The 22,051-nt window shown below is 34.1% G+C and overlaps 1 protein-coding gene across 1 annotated transcript in view; it reads right to left on the minus strand.

Moving 5' to 3' along the window:
* Positions 1-15,262, minus strand: part of LOTGIDRAFT_161070 (hypothetical protein) — a gene marked incomplete at both ends in the record, with an annotated part of 23,024 nt that extends 7,762 nt beyond the window's left edge. Inside the window, 2 exons of the mRNA XM_009056311.1 lie at positions 10,587-10,718; positions 15,256-15,262. Of these exons, the coding sequence (XP_009054559.1) occupies positions 10,587-10,718; positions 15,256-15,262 (139 nt within the window). The remainder of the gene's footprint in view (positions 1-10,586; positions 10,719-15,255) is intronic.
* Positions 15,263-22,051: the final 6,789 nt, after the last annotated feature.

Below are 22,051 nucleotides of genomic sequence, written 5' to 3' on the forward strand. Positions count from 1 at the left end.
GTATATATCAAAGAAACTGATACTCATCAACTCTTGCACAAGAGCTCCTTTCACCCAAAACATACCTTTTCTGGTATAATTAAGTCACAAGTTTTACGATTTCATCGAATTTGTACAAGATCTTCTGATTTCAACCAAGCCTGTACGATTGTTTTCTCAAAACTGAAAGAGCGTGGGTACTCTAAACGATTTTTACGAAACATAAAAAATTCCACCTTAGCACAGATAGCAGCTAAAAACAGACTTTATGCCGAAGTACCTCCAGGTTTAAGAAGTGCTCCATGTTTGTCCAGTAGATGCAAAACATGTCCCTTTATATCAGAAACTCATTATTTTGTAAGCAACTCTACGAATAAAAGGTACCCGATCCAGGAACATCTAACATGTGAACATTCGAATGTAATATATTTAATTTCATGCAAGAAATGCCCCAAACAATATGTAGGAGAAACTAAGAATAATTTACGAACTCGCTTTAATGCTCATAGGTCAGACATCAAATTAAAGAAAGATAAGCCTGTTTCTAATCATTTCAAACTCGACGACCATTCAATAGACGATCTCACCCTAATCCCAATTGAGCGTATAGAAATTGACTTGCCCGAAGATGAAACTACCAAATTCCGTCAATCGAGGGAGGCCCATTGGATTGAGACATTGAATACAGCAAGACCTATAGGACTAAATATTCATCATAATGTAGGCATAGCACCCTTTGTTGTCCCGTTTAATACAACCAGCAATCGAGCAAGCAAGATAGTTCATGCCCACTATAAGAGCCTTCAAGAGAAATTCCCCCATGTCTATAAGCAGAAAATGATAGTTGCATATTCAAAAAATAAGAACTTAAATGATAATATTGTTCATAGTAAACTAAAAACAATCAGTACATAACAGATACTATACTTCTCGCCCATCGGGCGAGTTATTTTTTCTAATTTCAGATCAGAATAAGAACAGAAGAAAACCCAATATCAAGACCCTTAATCCTAATTTCTAAATAAAGTGTCTGCTCCACCCTAGGCCTGTACATTTGGGAGAATCAAACCCTCCCTTCCCCGAAATCTGATATGATTGTCTAGATGGACTCACTCCACTAAAACATTTTATGCAAATGCTATTTTTAGAAATCTTCTTTCTCTCCCCCTTTTGGGGTTTTTGCATGCCTATTTTTGGGTAAAATTTGGTCTAGATTTGGAATTTGATGTCTGAAATAGCAGCTAAAAACAGACTTTATGCCGAAGTACCTCCAGGTTTAAGAAGTGCTCCATATTTGTCCAGTAGATGCAAAACATGTCCCTTTATATCAGAAACTCATTATTTTGTAAGCAACTCTACGAATAAAAGGTACCCGACCCAGGAACATCTAACATGTGAACATTCGAATGTAATATATAATGTATGTAATATTTAATTTCATGCAAGAAATGCCCCAAACAATATGTAGAAGAAACTAAGAATAATTTACGAACTCGCTTTAATGCTCATAGGTCAGACATCAAATTAAAGAAAGACAAGCCTGTTTCTCATCATTTCAACCTCGACGACCATTCAATAGACGATCTCACTCTAATCCCAATTGAGCGTATAGAAATTGACTTGCCCGAAGATGAAACTACCAAATTCCGTCAATCTATGGAAGCCCAAGACCTATAGGACTAAATATTCATCATAATGTAGGCATAGCACCCTTTGTTGTCCCGTTTAATACAACCAGCAATCGAGCAAGCAAGATAGTTCATGCCCACTATAAGAGCCTTCAAGAGAAATTCCCCATGTCTATAAGCAGAAAATGATAGTTGCATATTCAAAAAATAAGAACTTAAATGATAATATTGTTCATAGTAAACTAAAAACAATCAGTACATAACAGATACTATACATCTCGCCCATCGGGCGAGTTATTTTTTCTAATTTCAGATCAGAATAAGAACAGAAGAAAACCCAATATCAAGACCCTTAATTCTAATTTCTAAATAAAGTGTCTGCTCCACCCTAGGCCTGTGCATTTGGGAGAATCAAACCCTCCCTTCCCCGAAATCTAAAAATGGTCGTTTTGTGAAGTGCCAAACTCTAGCGGATGAGTATAACCGGTAGTAGTCTACTTTCAATTTTAGTAGCTCAAAATTTTCATGGTCATCATATAATGAATTTTTCAGGAGACATTGAGAATTGGTCAGGCTTTCATTCGACATATTGGAAAGCTTTCAAAGAGATTCCTGGAAAAAGTTATAGAAGGTTGAATTTCGTGTTTTAACATGGGAAGAGATGGCAAATGAATTAGTGGAGTGAGTCCAGATGGACCCAGACCACAAAGAAATGTTGTCATGGATAAGATAGGTGGGAGTAAGAGAAGTAGAGAATAGAATGAGAGGATATAGGGTGTAGAGAGTTTGAGCCCAATTTTGTTTTTACAGTTTTTATTATTGACTATTTCGTATTGTGTTTTTCTGTATCAGTGTTGATTAGAGCAGCTTCGTTTTCTACAAGTTGTTGACTATTTAGTTTTTCTAAGAATTGTCCTAGGTTTGGCTGGCGAGATTTATATTTAAAGCAGTGTATATAGTATTTTACATATAGAAGAATATACTCTACAGAGGGGTTTTTATTTTCAAGTGAAATCAATATCACACTAGACAAAAGATATCTTAGAAAAATTAAGAATGACACGCTTTCAGACATTTTGAGAAAAAATGACACCCCTCCACCTTTTATTGCATGGGTTCGGTTCATTTCCCTGTATAGGCTCTACTTGTCGCACATACGAACACATACATGTTACTCATTTTTTCAAAAATAACAAGAACGTTTTCGGCGAATGACCTAATTTCTTGTGGAGATCAGAATATCATATACCTAATTTCTTGTAAAAGATGCGATGTACAATATGTTGGCGAGACTCAAAACAATGCCCATTCAATGCAGATATTTATTCATATAAATGTATAATGTTATATCAATAGATTAATCGATTTCTAAGTTAGATTTGAGGGAATACTTATTTCAGGACTGGTGCCATGGCTATATACAGTTTATTATATAACATGCAGTGTTTGTGTGTGTGTGCGTGTGTGTGTGTGTGTCTTTTCAACTAAAATCATACTAATGAATCACTAATTTTCACATAATTAATAGATTTATCAATTGCTCTGTGACCTAGGTCAGTGCTTTCATAGAGACAATACAGGTCAAGTTTGATTTTGGGTTCAACGTTTTGATTTAGAAGCGAAATTAGCTCTTTTAGAAATGATTTGCTATTATTGCAGTTAAAGAGGTAATATTCTAAGCTGTCTATTTCTATATCACATAGTGTACACTGTTTGACTCTATCGCGTCTGCAAACTTGTGCTTAAGGATGCGAAGGTTAAATATTATATAGACTGTTGGAAATACAAAAAGAGTAAGGTCGGAAGGTCTGGAGTATATGTATATCCAGGTCATAGAAACATAAACAATCGGTGGACTTTATCAAGGGTATAAGAGGCAATGCATCTAGAGGTTTGACTAATTCTTGGACTAAATATAATAGCATTTAGAAGTTCAAAATCTCTCGCCTTTCTATGCAAAAGTGTCTTTACTTCATTTCTTCAACACAAACGAGCGGTCACCCGAAACGCTTTAAGCCCCACTCAGACGAAAATTTCATTGCAACTTTCAAAATGCCTTTCTGTGAATCATATTCACGTAGGTCCCGTATAAAATTGGGCGTATAACAATACTTGTTATGGACGATTTCCTATAATTACCAATCAAAAATTAAGAAAATACTGCCGTAGAGTATGTAGAAGAGGGTGTACACCAGGAATGGGTACAGTCTACAAATACAGACACAGAATGAGTGGGTCGGATAACGGCCACATCGACAGTAATGGATGAACAATTACAAAATGTGCACCAAGTGTCTTTGTAAGTTCGTTGGTACATCATTATTTGCCGATATTTCTAATTTAAATATCAGTTTTAAAACAGTGCCTATATGACTTTATGTTGATAAAAATACAATTTTTCAGTTTAAATTGAAAAGAAATACACCTCCTTCCAAACGAATTTCAACCACAAATACACTAAATTTTGGCTGAAAAAAGTGCCAACTTCAAAAACAGATAATGTGTGCTCACGTTCATATTATATTATTTTAAAGCGAACATACCAATTTTCATAAAATGATAATCATTAAAATTCCAAATACCAACGAACTTACGTTAGACAGTAATTAAATTGGTTGGTATCTAAATCTGTTCTTTTTAAATTGTCCAATGGTCATATTATAAAAAGTCTTATACACCCTTGGAAATAAGAATGGTTTTATATTGATGGTAACTGATGTGCATAAATATATTTCATGGCCTATAATAACATGTCTCAGAACAAAAATATAGAAAAAAAATTGCATATCTTTAATTGATATTGTTAGGAGAAATGAAGGAAAGCGTAGGGGTTTTGTTCATAGTTTTCATGCTATTTCATATAGATGACAATGCCTTCATTTAAGCTAACAATATGAACAGACTGAAAATAAATAAAAACTTGCTACACTTGCTTATAAATACTACCTTGACTACATATCGGGACTTTCAGTCACGTGACTGCTATAAATAATGACTTCACTTCAAAACGTCAATGTTGCGTGACGAAATGCTCTTCACTGGCTGAATTCACGGAGGGCTGTTTTGTTTACATTGGGTTATAAGAAGTGAACTCATTCGGTGGAATTACATTACTGGGATATAGTCACACTTATGGGGCAGGTAAGCAGACATTCTATATATATTTTCTCATAAAACACGTCTATTTGGTCGCCAGATAAGTAGATTAATTTAACTCAGTTAGGCACGGAATAGGTCGAGTCAAGTCTACGTATGTGTTAGTAAATTTCACTCAAGTCGCCAGGTGAGTTTCTTTCGTGTCAATGTAGAAAGGTGTGACCCAAAATTGTCCACGTTGTACCTGTCGATTTTCATACTTGCACAAACAAGTAGAGATTATAGGAAAATTAGTATTTTGTCGTGCGATATAACAATTCTCTGCTATCGACCAGCTGTATTTCTTTCCTTTCGTTACTTTGAGTATTCAATCAATATGCCAATCAATGGTACTGTCTCTTTACCTGATGCCATTAATTCCAGGTATGATTTAAGTACAATACGGTAAGAACATAATATTCGTCAACTTTCTCACACACAACATACTAGCAATTTAAATATAGTATTTCTTTTTCATTGAAGTTCAGTGGCGTCCGAGATAGTGTAAGGTTTTATAAGAGAAACTCTCTTGCAAAAGCACTGGCCTAGGACACAAGTAGGAACTGTCGATTTCAGTATTGGAATACACCAATTTGATAGAAAATTACCTACTTCTGGAGAGATTTACAAGATAAAAAAATAATTCAGAAATACAAAGCGATTGTTTCTGGGAGTTAATGAAAGGGGATCTAATTTACCATGGACAAGAACATTATGTAACGGATAAATGAAGTTAACATTCATCTACGCCTATATCAGATGATAATAATGTAAATATCAATACGACTAATCCTACGACAACAGTTAAAGCAAGACATGAGTTTTTGCCGTTAATCAATAAACAATCGTATATATATAATTGTCTGACTTTTTCTTGCCATAAAGCCTGTATGAATGTCGATCCGTCAACATTTCTTGTGGATGCGTTATAAACTGCAGTTTCGATCCTATTTTACTTGAAACTTGATATGACTATATACATTTATAACATAAGTTCAATTCGGTGTGATTTGAATAAACTTTTTTTTAAATGTACTTAATCGTATAGAGATATAAGATTGCAGTATTATCTGATTGTAATGCAATTTGGTATGCATGTTGAACGTGTATATTGACGATAACCAAAATTAGGTAGAATTTAGTATCGTGTTGTTAGTTATAGCTTTAGATGAAAGATAATATGCAATAGAGTAGGATGTTGGTACAATTTCTACGAACACAAAAACTCGTAAAAATTATCTTGTTGATCTGATTTTAAGGATGTTTCGTTTGGTATGCTCCTGTATATCAATGAAATCATGGAGTTTGATATTTGTATCATTTTTGCAATCTTTAAGTGATCGCACTTGACTTCATTGAAACAGATCAAACTTGAGTTTCAGTTAATTGGATTACCGTAGGAGTAAGTTACATTGATTGGCAATCTATCTTATAAACTATAAAATACAAACAAGAGTAATATATTTGTTCGACGTTCATGGCAGACTCAACACCCTTCCATTTACTTCTTATAAACTCGTTTATAAATATACTATGCATTATTAATCCTAGTTTCCACGATAGAGGTGCATGTTCTTGTTGTTGTCTTCAGGCATAAACCCCTGGCCAATTACTCGCCATATTTTATCAACCAATCTAACAATCACCCTTCATCCAACCCGATCAAAAAAGGGTTTGTTTGCATCTATTGTCTATCTATCAGTGATTTTATTTGTCGCTACAGTTTGTAAAGGTCACCATCTACCCTGAAGGTATTCTTTTACTTGAATGAATTATTGATGAATCATAATTTATCTTAATGATTGTAGACATTAACATTAAAACATACACTAATCTATAGAAAGCTATGAAATGACCTCGTTAAAAATACTTTATGTACATAAACTGATTACATTATTACTAAATACATGTACCTGGTTCACGTATTACATTCTGTACGAGCATGATATTCTTAATATATAAAAAATATATAAAAACGGTACAAGCAAGATTATTTCGATAAAATCGAGAATAAAAGTAGTAGTGCCACTATACTGTATAAGTGAACATCATGAGAAACAATCAGATCAATTTATGCCTGTCCTAACACATCAGCCAAGATGTAAAAAACAAATTTGGCTTATTTGTCCAAAAGTTCGCTATAACGACCATAGTTATAACCAAAGTCAAGTTACCCGCTAAAGCGATTACAAAGTCAAATTTTCTTGAGAGAACCCTCTAAGACACTCTATGAGAGGCTTGCGACTATAACACACCACAGAGTAGCCAATATTTGAATTCAGTCTCAGCAGTTGTCCGGCTATTGAGTTTATTTGTACCCCCAGTCTCGGAAGGCTAGCGCCGCAACTGAGTTTGTCGAATGGAGACGGGTTTGGACACAATGGCTCTTACTAGACTACAATGGGTCAGAAATGGACAGTACAATTTTATCATTTTTTAGTAACAAGACCATAAATGTTGGGTTTATTCCCATATCGCCCCTTCCAATTTCGTCCCTTCCCAATTGGCCCCCAATTTATTCCCATTTTGCCACTTCACATTATGTCCCTTTCCGATTTTTTATTTTGTCCCTTTTTTATTTTGCCCCTTTCCGATTTGCCTCTTTTTTTATTTTGTCCCTTTTTTATTTTGCCCCTTTCCCATTAAGCCCCTTTTTTTATTTCGCCCCTTTCCCATTAAGCCCCTTTTTTCATTTCGCCCCTGTCCCGTTTTGCCCCCTTCCCATTTTTCCCATTATTCCCACTTCGCCTCTTTTCCAGTTCGCCCCTTTCCCATTTTCCAATGCACTTACCAAGGAATTGGACATTCCAGTCTACTCTTTATCAGATTCCTACTGCTCCAGTACTAACATGTACACGGGACCGGAATTCAAATCGAAACAATCTTCATTTATTATGTGGTCTAATTATAGAAAGAGAAGGGGCGAAATGAGAAGGGGCGAAAAGGAAATAGTTTAGGGGCGATTTGGAAAGGGTCGATGTGGGAAGACACCTAACTGTTGTGACTGTCAAAAATATTATAGTCGCTTGGTAGAAAAAATATATGACTGGGCATCACATGAAAATTATATGCCGTTGTTTCGGATATTAGTTTTTATAAATTCAATTTGAAGATGTAGTCGATGTAATTGAAACTAAAATGTTCCTGACACTATGACAACTGAAGAAATTAAATGTGGGCCTTGTAAGGTTTCTTGAATTACAATAGTAAAATCTTTTCACAGTTAAAATAGTGCCCAATACATCAATTGGAGAGCGATATAGAAATGTTGAATTGTTCTGTTTTAATATTTCAATATTTCTAAATTACTGAATTATGTCATTGGTGAGAGCTGGAAAACTCGCAATCAAATAACCAAGTTTCTCCACAATGCTCAAGGTATTACCAACTTCGTCTTAAGCCTTGAATACAAAATCAACCTTTCTTGTATCATGAAATGCATCGAGTTGATTGGATTGTACGCCAGCAAATACAGCCAATCATAGCCATCGACAGACTGACTGTAAACATCATGGCTGAATGTTTAAATACTTTCTGTCGAGGTCTCTGATTGGCTATAACGTACAATCAAATCGAATCGCGGCATTTAAAAACGTCTGTGATACAAGAATAGTGGCTATTGCAGTTAAGATATAAGACCGAGGAAGCAAACATTTAATTATATTGAGTTTCCGAGGTGTCAAATCACAAAATAATATATTTGTCTTCATCGGGTAAACCAAGGAATATAACACTTATTGAGTAAAGTTATGAAAATATGAACAAAAATATTCTATTTTGAAAAGACTTTGTCGTCGAAATCCGCGCTGACGCGAAATCGACAATAATGTTATACTCAGTGGAAATTGTCAGTCTGCTTAATCTTAACTTTGTTTCGTATGTACATTTTCGTCTATGGCCGAACTTACAAAATATTGGTTATGCACCAAAAGTATTGTAGACTGGTGTTGTAATTGATACTTTTCGGAGCCTTTTGGATTGCATTCAATCACCAAAGATTTTCTGAAACACACAGTCATTGCGCTATAATATAGTTCAGAGGACAAATTACACACAACACACAAACCAATGCCTACCGTAAAACTCAAGTGCAAGATTGTCAATAGTCATCCTGGACACCGTAAAATCAGATGTTTTCAACCGATTTCTTTCTATGGCCCCTTTCTGGATTCTTGATTGATTGTTTTATCAAAGGTATTTGCAAAGACAGGCTTTAAAGATGGGTTTCCTTACATTTAAGTATCAAGTGAAGCAAACTATTTGATTAATTGGTGTTTTTTATGTATTATCATGTATTCTCAATCATATCATTATGTTCTTATTACATATAATTAAGAGTTTTAATCACAAATAAGCTTCCGTGTATGTACAGTCTGGATAAAGAAAATACTTGTTGACCTCTCTTGATCGTTCACTGATTGGAATTCTCTCTTCCAATTCAGCTAATTATGAATTGATTATGGACATGTGAGACAAACTGCTATTTTTCCAAGTCATTTCAAAACCTCTACTTTCTATTCATATAAGTATTAGCATTTTCATGTTCATAATTGTAAAGAAGGAAATCCATCTTTAACAACCGCCATTCTAATATATGAAAAAAAATGTTGGAACAATCCTAAGATGAACAGTTGCCCTTGTAAAATCTAAAAGGAAAACGGGAGATGAAGTAGGACGATGTTAGTCAGAGATGCCAACTTATGCAGTTTTTGCTTGTTCCGCATTTGGGCATTGTGTTGATATGTTGGTACAACCTGTGTATGGTTCTTATACGCCAAATCGTTAAATCCACGTTGAATTTCGTTGAATTTCGTCTCGATAGGCAAATGTTTTAAAATGGCCCGTAGCCATATATATAATTTGATAGTTCTTCTGAATAGCTGGTGAATGTTCATTAATATATCCAGTAACTGAAATAACTGAAATGACACAGTTGCATAGTCTACCAGTGTAGTTATAAAAATATGCAACACTGATGGAATATGAAAAGTTTTATCACAGTGTTGGTGTATCTTCCCACGACACCTGCCTTTTAAAATCAATACCTATCCATCAATTAATTTGGTATTTCTAAACATTGCAGTGAACTAGAGCGATCTTTAATAGTTCTGTGAATAACTGCATGTTGGTGAAGGCCTATTAAACAGCTTCAGTGGTCTAAATAATTCTCCATTTTCTGTTAAGTTTAGCATGATTCACCTACTACGATAACATTACCACAGCTTTCATTTTATGCGTTTGAAAGTAAATGTTAAGCATCACTTTCGTAAAGCGGTGCGTACTAAAAATTTGACGTAAATTATCTGCATTTGGAAGTAAAAAATAAAAACAACTCGGCTTTACTACATTGGAAATTAGATAAAAATAAATGTGATATGCCCAGTTTGGTATTTTTGAAGAATTTAAACGGTTTTCGTACATTTCTAGTACTTCTAGAGACTATTTAGATTAATTCAAGACCCAAATTAGCGAAACTGTCCCTTTAATAAACATGTGGAAAAGTACATTGTCGTTTAACAGGAAACATATAAACAAGTGTGATATAGTAATACAAATTGGTATGAGGAAGTTTTTACTATAGCTTAGTCTGACGAGTTGGTATTAATTTTGGTTTTATGATATTTTATCTGTTTATATTGATTGTTATTCAAGTGAGTATTACACTATTTGTTGTGTTCTAAACAATTGTTAAAGAGGTATTCCGCTTTTTTTTTGTAAAAAGTTTTCGTTATCAAAAACGTCGTAAATTATACCTGAAAATATTTCTAAAGTATGCTATATATCTATGTATCTTCTTGATCAAACTAATTTATAACGATAGATATACCCTTATTTTATCATTACTTCCTTGCATCGTGGCTAATATACAAGTGAAAGTACGATTTACTCCATTAACAGACGTGGTGGTCAGAACATCTGCTACCAGGGTAATAAATTCAGCATAAAGTGTAGGAGAGGAGAGAATTTGCACCTGCCCTGCAACCATAAACACATCCAGCGGAATAATAACAACTTACCGAGATACCCTATAGTTGCACATTCTAACATTATTCTTGAGGAATTCCTTGTAAAGGTAAAAAAGATGTGGCTAGAGTAGATTGCAGAACAATTGCATCCATCTACCGGGAATAAATTTGAAGTAAGTTCTAATTTTGACTGTGAACTGAAAGGGTGTCTCTTTCACTACCGACAAGCAGTTTGGCGGAATGTTCTTAAAATACTTATATGAATAGAAGAAGACGTGTTCTAATGAAGTGGGGAAAATACCAGTTTATCTCACATGTCCATAATTAATTCATAATTAGCCACATTAGAAGAGAATTACCAGCAGAATTCCAATGAGTGACTGATCAAGAAAGGTCTGTTCTGTTTGGTTAAAACTCTCAATTATGTGTAATAAGAACATAATGGCATGATTAAGAATACATGATAATTCATTAGAAACACCAATAAATCAAATAGTTTGCTTAATTTCACACTGAAAAATAAAGAAACCCATCATTAAGTGTGGTATTTATTTGCCTTTGCAAACAATTCAGAAGTGAACTTGTTCGTGAGGAGAGCTTCTGCCCTACCACTACTAAGATCACCAGACATCGACGATTACTGGTTCAATGCCCTTGAATGGCCCTTCAATTTTGAAGTTTGCGGATTATATTACTGAGCAGTGGGTTGAGGGTGAAGAAAGAAGTATGTGGAACCATTTTCCACGCACCACTAATCATGTTGAGGAATGGCACGCAAGATGAACAAGTTGACCAACAACCATCCTTACATCTTCAATTTTATCACCATAGTTAAAGCTGAACAATCCATGACAGAAGTTACCATCAGTCAGGTGGTGGTAAGCAACGCTCCAAGAAGAGACAATATCGCCAACTGGACCTGGACTGCGTTAAAGGGCGCATTCCTGTAGATTTCGGTGTATAGTGTTTACCAATTAGTGTAAAAAAAAAATTTAGACTTGCAAAAAAAAAGCGGAATGCTTTGAGAATTCAACTCATTTTAGTTATCTATATTACTTTTCAGACTAAAAGTTCGTCTATAATTTGATAACAACATAGCAGTAATAACAGCTTACATTCTAATACCAATATTATTAATATTAATACACAATCGATTTTTTTAGTGTCTTCAGTCGTATTTGCATTGACGAATATTTCAACTGTGCAATGTTATTAAATTGGACAGGTGATTTTGACTGTTGTCACAAGGCTTGTAATGAAAGATTCTTACACGGCAATTGTTTAGTTTATGCACTGAATATAATATCAACCATCATCGCATTAGACATGATTCCAACTGTAGGTCAAAGAAAAGATGGTCACAGTAAATTTGTCACACTTAAAATCGGTTACAATTTTTGAAATTGTTCACAATAAGTAAATTATCACAGCAAATCTATTGTAACAAAAGTACTATGATTAAATTTCCTGTTACCATTTTACTTGCTTTTGATGAATTTTCATGAGACCCATTTCGTTTGGTCATATTATTTGCACAGACCAATTTTTTGTGTGTAACCAATGTGTGTGACCTATATTGCCTGGTTGAGAGGTCGCTTAACAGAGCGAAAAGTTATACAGTGGTTTATTTCATTTCAACAGTATCAAGACCTGTCATCGTTGTTAACATGAATATTGCAATAGAGAATTAAGGAGGCTTAGAAGTTGACATTTATAAAACCCATTGTCGAAATATCAGAGTGCAATTATAATAATACTAATATGATAGTTGATTAGCTATAATTTCTGACATATTAACATAATTCATTTACAATTCTGTGTTACTGTGCTCTGTGATATTTTGGGTGTGGTGCATTTGAGTCTGTAGTAGATGTTAAAAGATGCATGCAAACACTCGCAGGCTTTCTAGAATGAGTCAAAAACCCAAAAATTCATATTTGAATTACTACCCTCGCTTGCCAAACATCGTAGGCTTACAACAAGTCATTATGATGTTTTACGAGCATCGGTTTCTGATATTGTAAGACCAAGATGTAGCTGTCTGGTGACCATATAAAACTGGCACGTATGGAACAACTAATACACACCAGTGTTTGGCGTGGACGCAAGAAAACAGAAACTGGTCCTCTATTGATCACAATGCTGCACTATCGTTGTGTGAGAGTATGACTGTATGCAACTGATCACTTGACGATCGCAATCTGTTCGTCTGTCTACGGTAGCTTTTGTATTTTAATGCCCATTTCCTACGATGGCCTCGATGGTGATAGAATTCCTCAGCGACAAAACGGTCGCTTTACATTGCGATCGAATGAGAAAGGGGCTTTGTACACCATTTTAAAGTGGAGATAGTCGGATCATCGTATGCAAAATAAAATCATGTCTGGTAACCAAAGATGTTGAGCGCAATGAGCAGAACTCAAACCTTTACGCAAGAATCATATATTACCTTATCCTCCTAATGACTTTCTTTATATTGTAAAGCAAAAATTATATCTAACACTTCAAGATGCTGTTTTAACAAAATAAATCAAAACATTTAGCACATCTATGATCACTATCGTGCCGTCTTATAATTTGTTTTTCAATATCAGGGCATAATGATGAGAGATTTTATGCACAAAGTCAACATCAGGAGGAACTATACTTGTACACACTTCAGTTCGAAGCAGTCCACTTTAGTTGGTGGTAGTTTAGGTATTATTGATCACAATTTAAAGATGGGTTCCCTTAGTTTCATTTATGAAAATGAAAATGCTAATACTTATATGAATAGAAAGTAGAAAGTGTTCTAATGACTTGGAAAAATACCAGTTTGTCTCACATGTCCATAATTAATTTTTAATTGGCTAAATTAGAAAAGAAATGCCAACAGAATTCCAATGAGTGACCGATCAAGAAAGGTCAAAAAGTTTCTTTTTGTTTATCCAGACATGGACATTTATGATTAATTGAAACTCTTAATTATATGCAATAAGAACATAATGATATGATTAAGAATATATGATAATTCATTAAAAACAATAATTAATCCAATAGTTTGCTTAATTTGACACTAACAATATAAGGAAACCCATCTTTGAGTGTGGCTGATATAGTTTCAAGATCATTTTATTCTGCCTAAAAATTTTGCTTGTATAGAATCGGGCCTGTGTATGCACAGATATCATTGCTGGACTAATATATTTATTAATGTACTATGTTCATTGACGATATGTCAAGTGTAATATACATACATGTATTAACAAAAGAAGTGTCTTGTCACATGGTGCAGAAAAGTAGGACGTTTTATTTCATTTCATTTGTCGACTGGCAATGCACTTTAATGATCATTTGGATGTCAGGTTTTAATGTAGTATATTGGCCCAATATACTTTAAAGTGGAAGTCTATGTGCATATTATTATTTATCTATATTATATATAAAATTGGAGTGATAAATCGTGAAAATCTTGAAATCTTTAAAAAGTGTAGAAGCAACTAGTGTTCACAGGACAATGATTATTCCCTTTCCTAAACTTTAAAAAAAAAGAAAGTTAACAGTAATTCCACATACTTCACATACTAAATACAGAAATTAATGAAGAGGTTTAGCTTTTATAGGTTCCTATTAATGTGAAACTAGTGCACCCCTACCTCCCTCTAAGAAATTGTTTTTAGTTTGACAGCTAATTAGGGAAATAGGGTGTAAGGAGACGTATTAGCAAAGTGGGATTCTGTAATTTCTTTCGACACATATTTCGGATACATAATCCTGACCAGGACATGTGCAAAGCATTATTTAATCTTTCGATAATGCAGCTAATCACTTGCGACCCACATTATCTGTGTTAAAACCTTCACATGATATGCTATAGTACATTTAAAAATGATATTTTAAGTACATGGTGACGAACTATATTTGACCTTTGACATTTTTCTAAACCGTTAAACCGCCTCAGGCGACTTTTTACGATGGATTATATTACCTTGAAATATTGACCTTCACAAAAAGTTATATTGCCATTATTTGTTAAATTATTATGGAAGGAAAAACTCGAATATTATATATTAGAATACAATGATATTTATCCTACAGGCATGTACTTATGATGTATTTATCTGATAAGAGTTTAAAAATATATATGATACACAATGTTTGTAATATATATATATCTTTATCCTTGTTTTATTGCAACAGGCCTATGTCAATATAACATGATAAACATCGCAAATTAAGTTAAATTAAGGCCAACTTAATATATATACATACATAGTTAATACTGTGAAAATACAAGTATACGATATTACTTACAGGGACAGATTCGCCATTTGTTTGAACAATGGTACCGTAGTCTCAGAAACGGGAATTCAATTAGCTCAGCTAATCAATAATAGTGTTCACAATTCACCGTCAAAATTTGAGCCCTAAAACAAATGTGTGTCCAGAATTATCTGCGTTTGAAAGTTAAACGACGAGACTGCCTTATATAAAAAAGGGGTTTTGAAAGAATTCTGCTATATTATATATTCAAGACCCAAATCGGCCCCCGAAAATGGCGAACTTACGCTCCATGGTGCCTGCCTTTTCTCACATATTTGTGTCATAAATTTGGTAAAATCGTACATTTGTCGTCTGTGTAACTTTGTTTGTGCTTTGGACTAATAAGTCGTTGTGTAGTTTTATACACATGCATTATATGCTTGTAGGTCCTGCCTGACCGCTGTACCGACCGTTTGTTCACCTACGGAATAAAAGCTACAGTTTTGTTTTGATCCTATTTTGATTGATATGACATGCTTTTGTAACTTATATTGTGATATCTGGGACGAATTCGATACTCTTAAATCCCGATGAACGACACTTGAGTAAATGAATTGACCTTTACATAGTCTCGATACGTATAAATTGGTTTGTGTTCATGATACAGGTGAATTTCCTGTTTTCTAGACAAAGGGTTTCGAGTTAATGCCTGTGGATAAGAAAAATACGTTCATATTGATCATAAGAGACAGCATTTTTCATCATCAGGGTGAACTTTCTGAGACAATGCGTTCAGATGCAGTCATTTTGGACCACTTTTGATATCACGCATTCAATACCATCTTCAGAGGGCACGATAACACAAGCATTAATCCTGGGAGGGAACAAATACTTCATTGAGAAATTGGAAGAGATGGTCCAAAACGGCTCATTGTTGGTTTTCTTCTGCTAATCTGCATAATGTTTCATTTGATCTTGAATAAAATAAAATGCTAACTCGCCCAATTGTCGAGAGGTTACTCTCTACTCAACAGGCCACAAACAATGATTTGTACTTGCAATCAAAGCTATCTTTTATATACTGATAAGCTTTACTATGCTTTGAACAAGGTCGTCATACCATATTTTGGTACAAATTTCATATCTTATATAATGGGGGAAATAATATTTGAGGCCAATCAGCCATTTGAGTAAGGAACCCTAACCACTTGAGTAAGAAACTCTAACCATTTGAGTAAGGAACTCTAACTCGGTGACTTGAGTAGGGAACTCTAACCACTTGAGTAAGGAATTCGATTTCACATTTAATGGTAAAACATATTTACAAACTTCAGGGACAGCAATGGGCAAACGATTCGCCCCTTCGTACGCAAACCTTTTCATGGCAGAGTGGGAACGTGAGGTGTTGCCCCTCTGTTCATTTGACCCACTTTTTTACGGACGCTTTTTGGATGACATTTTTATGGTTTGGACTTATTCTATAGAATAGAACTGGGAATTCTTTGAAATTCTCAACAACCACCATCCTTCTATCAAACTAACCACAAACGTGAGTGACAAAAGCATAGACTTTCTCGATACCACAGTCTTTAAGGGAGATTCCATAGCAGAAACAAATTAACTGGATATTAAAGTGTATTTCAAAGAAACTGATACTCATCAACTCTTGCACAAGAGCTCCTTTCACCCAAAACATACCTTTTCTGGTATAATTAGGTCACAAGTTTTACGATTTCATCGAATTTGTACAAGATCTTCTGATTTCAACCAAGCCTGTACGATTGTTTTCTCAAAACCGAATGAGCGTGGGTACTCTAAACGATTTTTACGAAACATAAAAAATTCCACCTTAGCACAGATAGCAGCTAAAACAGACTTTATGCCTCCAGGTTTAAGAAGTGCTCCATGTTTGTCCAGTAGATGCAAAACATGTCCCTTTATATCAGAAACTGATTATTTTGTAAACAACTCTACGAATAAAAGGTACCCGATCCAGGAACATCTAACATGTGAACATTCGAATGTAATATATTTAATTTCATGCAAAGAAATGCCCCAAACAATATGTAGGAGAAACTAAGACTCGGTGACTTGAGTAGGGAACTCTAACCATTTGAGTAAGAAAATCTAACAATTTGAGTAAGGAACTCTCACCATTTAAGTAAGGAAATCTAACCATTTGAGTAAGGAACTCTCACCATTTAAGTAAGGAAATCTAACCATTTGAGTAAGGAACTCTAACCACTTGAGTAAGGAACTCTAACCATTTGAGTAAGGAAATCTAACCATTTGAGTAAGGAACTCTCACCATTTGAGTAAGGAAATCTAACCATTTGAGTAAGGAAATCTAACCATTTGAGTAAGGAAATCTCACCATTTGAGTAAGGAATTCTAACCATTTGAGTAAGGAATTCTCACCATTTGAGTAAGGAACTCTAACCATTTGAGTAAGGAACTCTAACCATTTGAGTAAGGAAATCTAACCATTTGAGTAAGGAACTCTCACCATTTGAGTAAGGAACTCTAACCACTTGAGTAAGGAACTCGGTGACTTGAACGAAAATGCACTTTCCATGTACATCTCATGAAACGAATTAACATTTATGTACCCCAATTTGGACTAATGAAGACGGCAACAAGTTGCAGTGTGCAATGAGGAGACAGCGACTTTAATGACTTTAGAAATCTAATTATCAAGATTATGAAGAGAGTGTGAAATATTGTACGTATTATGTGACCTTCGTACGGTATTCCAATATACAACAGAAATCAAAACTGTTTTATTTACATGATTTGGCTCTATTTACTAAAGACAGGGAATGAATCCACATTTAATTTCAAACAAGTTTAATTTCTCAATAAATGACAATGAAATTGTTCCCTGATCAGTTTCAAAATCATGATTCACAATGTGCTCTCAAACCATGTTAGTCATTGACTGAGATATCAATTATATCAACAGTCAATATTATTCTATTAACAATGACTCTTGAGACATGAAACTTAGTTTTTGTGTCCGTCAACTTCACATGAACTAATGTGATAATATAATAATGTGGTTTGTAGTCATACATTAATTGCAAAACTTAATCAAAATATTTTACATATTTACACAAACAGTGTGGAGCTATTATTGTCATTACCTGTATCCAGTAGCGTATTTAGGTTTTATTCGTTATTCGAATCTACAAACGTTCAAATTCAGAAAGAATCGACCCTGATATGCAAATAATCATTAGGCCACACGGTAACAAAATGTTTACAGGTTAAGTCTGTCGAACTTTATATTTCGGGAAAGGTGGTGTTCTATTTTCTTTCTAATGTACAGACATTAGGGTGATATAGAAAATAATTAGCTCTGGCGAGTGTTAAAAGATGTCAGCATATTTTCTGAAAGCATTAACTATTTGTGTAGGCCCAAAACAAGAACAAAAGTGCACACAAGACAGGGGTCATCATCACCAAGAATTTCCCCCACAAGTACATCACCGCTATAGACAGCGGTCACCAACGGATGGTTTACCGGTTTGTAATGAGTAACCGATGAACCATTATGTAACTCCCAACTCAATAGCCAGGAAAACTCAACAGGAAAATGAAATATTATCAGCCATTGGAAAACAATTATTAATATTCCCCAATGTGTTCATATTAGCCTTTACATCATTACTTCACTAATAGTTATAAATGATTAGCAATTATTAACAACTACTTGTTGAATATTCAGCATAACTGATTCATTGTCTGTTCTAACTGAATGACACAAAAACAAATATTGTAACAAAAATTGGAATTCAGATATTTAATTCCTAACCAGCCATATACGTTATTCACTTTAAAGAACACAAAAACACAGACCATCCGAAATGCTATACGATTTGTTACTGTTCAAATATATATGATTTGGTATCTTCGGAAGAATGTATGAAATCCAATTCAAGAAATATTTGCAAGGACCACAGCGATGCACACTGACCAGCATTTAGTACAAGGAGACTTCGAAATAGGTCGTAATAACTACCCGAATTAAATGTATCCGAGCGACTTTTACATTGTCAAACCAATATTCGTATATAGAATGCTTGTATTGATTACAATATAATATCCACGTAAACTCGACCATAATCTACATACCGGATAGTTGATTAACATAAATAATAGATGAGAAAAGTACAAAATAGAAGGATTGTAAGTTTTCGTACATAATTAATACCGGTACTTCTTAAGACAATGTATATTATATGTATTCCACACCCAAATCAATCCCCGAAAATGGACACCTTATTCCTTTAAGACTTGCTGATATGGTAAGAATCATATGTTTCTCTAGATTTTGGTATACAGTATTGGCATAACTTCCCCCGTCGTTTTTTTCACAAAAAAAGACAGGCCCTTAATAATCAGACAGTCTCTTTAACTTGTATTAAAATAATCGATTTTCATAATGTTTGGATAAGCATCTTTATTTGTTATCTTATGTTGTTACGCCCGTTTATAATCGATTAGTGATTGAAGAAACAAGTTCTATATTCGCATATTGTGCAGCTTTGTAAAAAAAAATCCGTTTGAGAACATTGATTACAAATTCATGCGATTATCAGTAACAGCCTATACAATATTAAATTCCTTACCTTAATATGGAAGACCGAACAGCCCAATATTAAGACGTCTTAACCCTTACTTCTTAGTCCTTCATTCGTTAGTCATTTTTGGCATTTGTTTCACAAAATCATAATTTTACCACATTTTCTTTTTACTAAAACTTTTTATGAAATTTCCCTCTATTGGTGCAATTTTTAGCGAAAAATGTTTATGGATTTCAATAAGCAAATTCTGTACTTGACGGAAGTAAAGTCACAGATAGCAGAGATTAGTGGAATAAGAAACTAATATCTATGTTTCAAAATGCATGCATAGTATTACATTAGTAACAAGATGAATGTTATTTATCGATAAGTTTGTAAAAAAAAGTGTATGTTTAATCAATGTTGGTATCCCATAATATCACAACAGATGGCGTTTAAGAATTAAAAGTATCGAATCAGTGTGATCAAGTGAGGTTCTTTGTGAAAAATCTCTTGATATTTACAGGTAAATGGATATTGTAAATGGATATTCACTGACTTGACTTACGGACTAAAAACTATACTTCCGGTACACAATTTGGGGCCAATCGACCACCGCTACCAGACACGCACTCAACCAGCAGATTGGAACAAACTGAAGCAACGTCTTCAAGTCTTCCGGATATTGATACTAACTATATTGTAACTGCGTACAAGCCATCTTTTGAAAAGAAATAAATGGAGTTTTACGTCCTACTCTTTTACACCTTATTCGGTTAATGAAGACGGACAACGCTATGCAGTGTACAATGAGAAAACTTTTGTCAGGCCAAAGGCATTAGATCTTTCGCCTTAAATCCCGAGCTATAGAATGTACGGAATGGTGTCATTGTTAAAGTATTTTACGGTTTATTGTACAACAAAATACTTCTGTTATCAGTGTCTTGAATCTTCCACCGAAGGATTACCGCCTCCGCCATCCCGCAAGGTCATTTGAGACTTGATACCGCGAATTGAAAAGCACGTTTTTCTGATGCAGGCTGCAATAAAAAGTTGGAATGTTTTATTATATATGACGAAAAGAAACAAATATCTTGTTATTTTTCAACATGCAAATGTTTAGCACATGTTGCCAGTGAATTAAAGTAAGCACGCCATGTTATTTTTTTTTTAAATTTTACTTATGAGTAGAGATTATGTCGGCGACTGCATTTTCATAATGTTTGGATAAGCATCTTTATTTGTTATCTTATGTTGTTACGCCCGTTTATAATCGATTAGTGATTGAAGAAACAAGTTCTATATTCGCATATAGTGCAGCTTTGTAAAAAAAATCCGTTCGAGAACATTGATTACAAATTCATGCGATTATCAGTAACAGCCTATACAATATCAAATTCCTTACCTTAATATGGAAGACCGAACAGCCCAAAAAAGCCGAAAAGCACGTTTTTCTGATGCAGGCTGCAATAAAAAGTTGGAATGTTTTATTATATATGACGAAAAGAAACAATAAATATATCTTGTTCTTTTTCAACATGCAAATGTTTAGCACATGTTGCCAGTGAATTAAAGTTTTTTTTTTAATTTTACTTGTGAGTAGAGATTATGTCGGCGACTGCATTTTCGACTTTCTGTTGTTAGCCTAATTGGTAAATAGGCCTAGTCATAGGCACCGTTCTGTTATGTTTTTCGTGAAGTAAGCTTTATACGATCTTATTTTCGAAGCACTATGACGTGACGTTCATTTATTTGTATAGTTGCATGTACCAACTGAATTAGATTTCTCCCTTACGTTTTATTTAATCAAATTATGTTTTTGCTTTTCTTTAAACATACCATTGTCAATAACACACTCTCATTTGTAATTATTGAGATCAACGGTTTCTTCACCCAACTTAAGTATTTGATTTAGACTTGACTTTAAAATGAATACACATAGTACACTTCATATACACTGTATGTCGTTATTCATCTTAATTGGAAAGGTAGGGCGTAAAACTCCTTTTTAATTCTCATCAAGCTTGTCTGAATGTGTGTACGTGACTATGAATTCTTAAAATATCTTCAAATTATTATGTTGAATAATAACTAAAAAACAAAAGAAACAACTTTGAGTAGTGTAGCATTTGTCCCATATGTTTTCAACTCTTTATTGTGACAATTCTTCAAAGATTTTTCTTTCACCTGTAATTTATATAGAGTACGCTTAAGATTTGCTTGAATTGTACGTAAACAATGTCTGTCTGTATTCTCTAACTTTCAATCCAAGCAAATCTTTGAATTCCGTGATATAAGAAAGGTGGTTATTGCAGTCAGGTACGAAGTCAGTAATAGCTTGACTTTGTAGAAAGGGGTTTCGTCTTGATAACAGTAAACTTTCTATAAGGAAATCACCAAGAATTCATTTTTGCACACCACAAAAATGATCATTATATATTTATACAAACGACTCCACATAAAAACTTATAAACTTAAAATGTTTGTTTTAGTATTTCTATTTGTAGAAATTATACAATTGATTTTATTGTCTTGT

Source organism: Lottia gigantea, assembly GCF_000327385.1.
Source record: "Lottia gigantea unplaced genomic scaffold LOTGIsca_27, whole genome shotgun sequence".
Lineage (NCBI taxonomy): Eukaryota > Metazoa > Mollusca > Gastropoda > Lottiidae > Lottia > Lottia gigantea.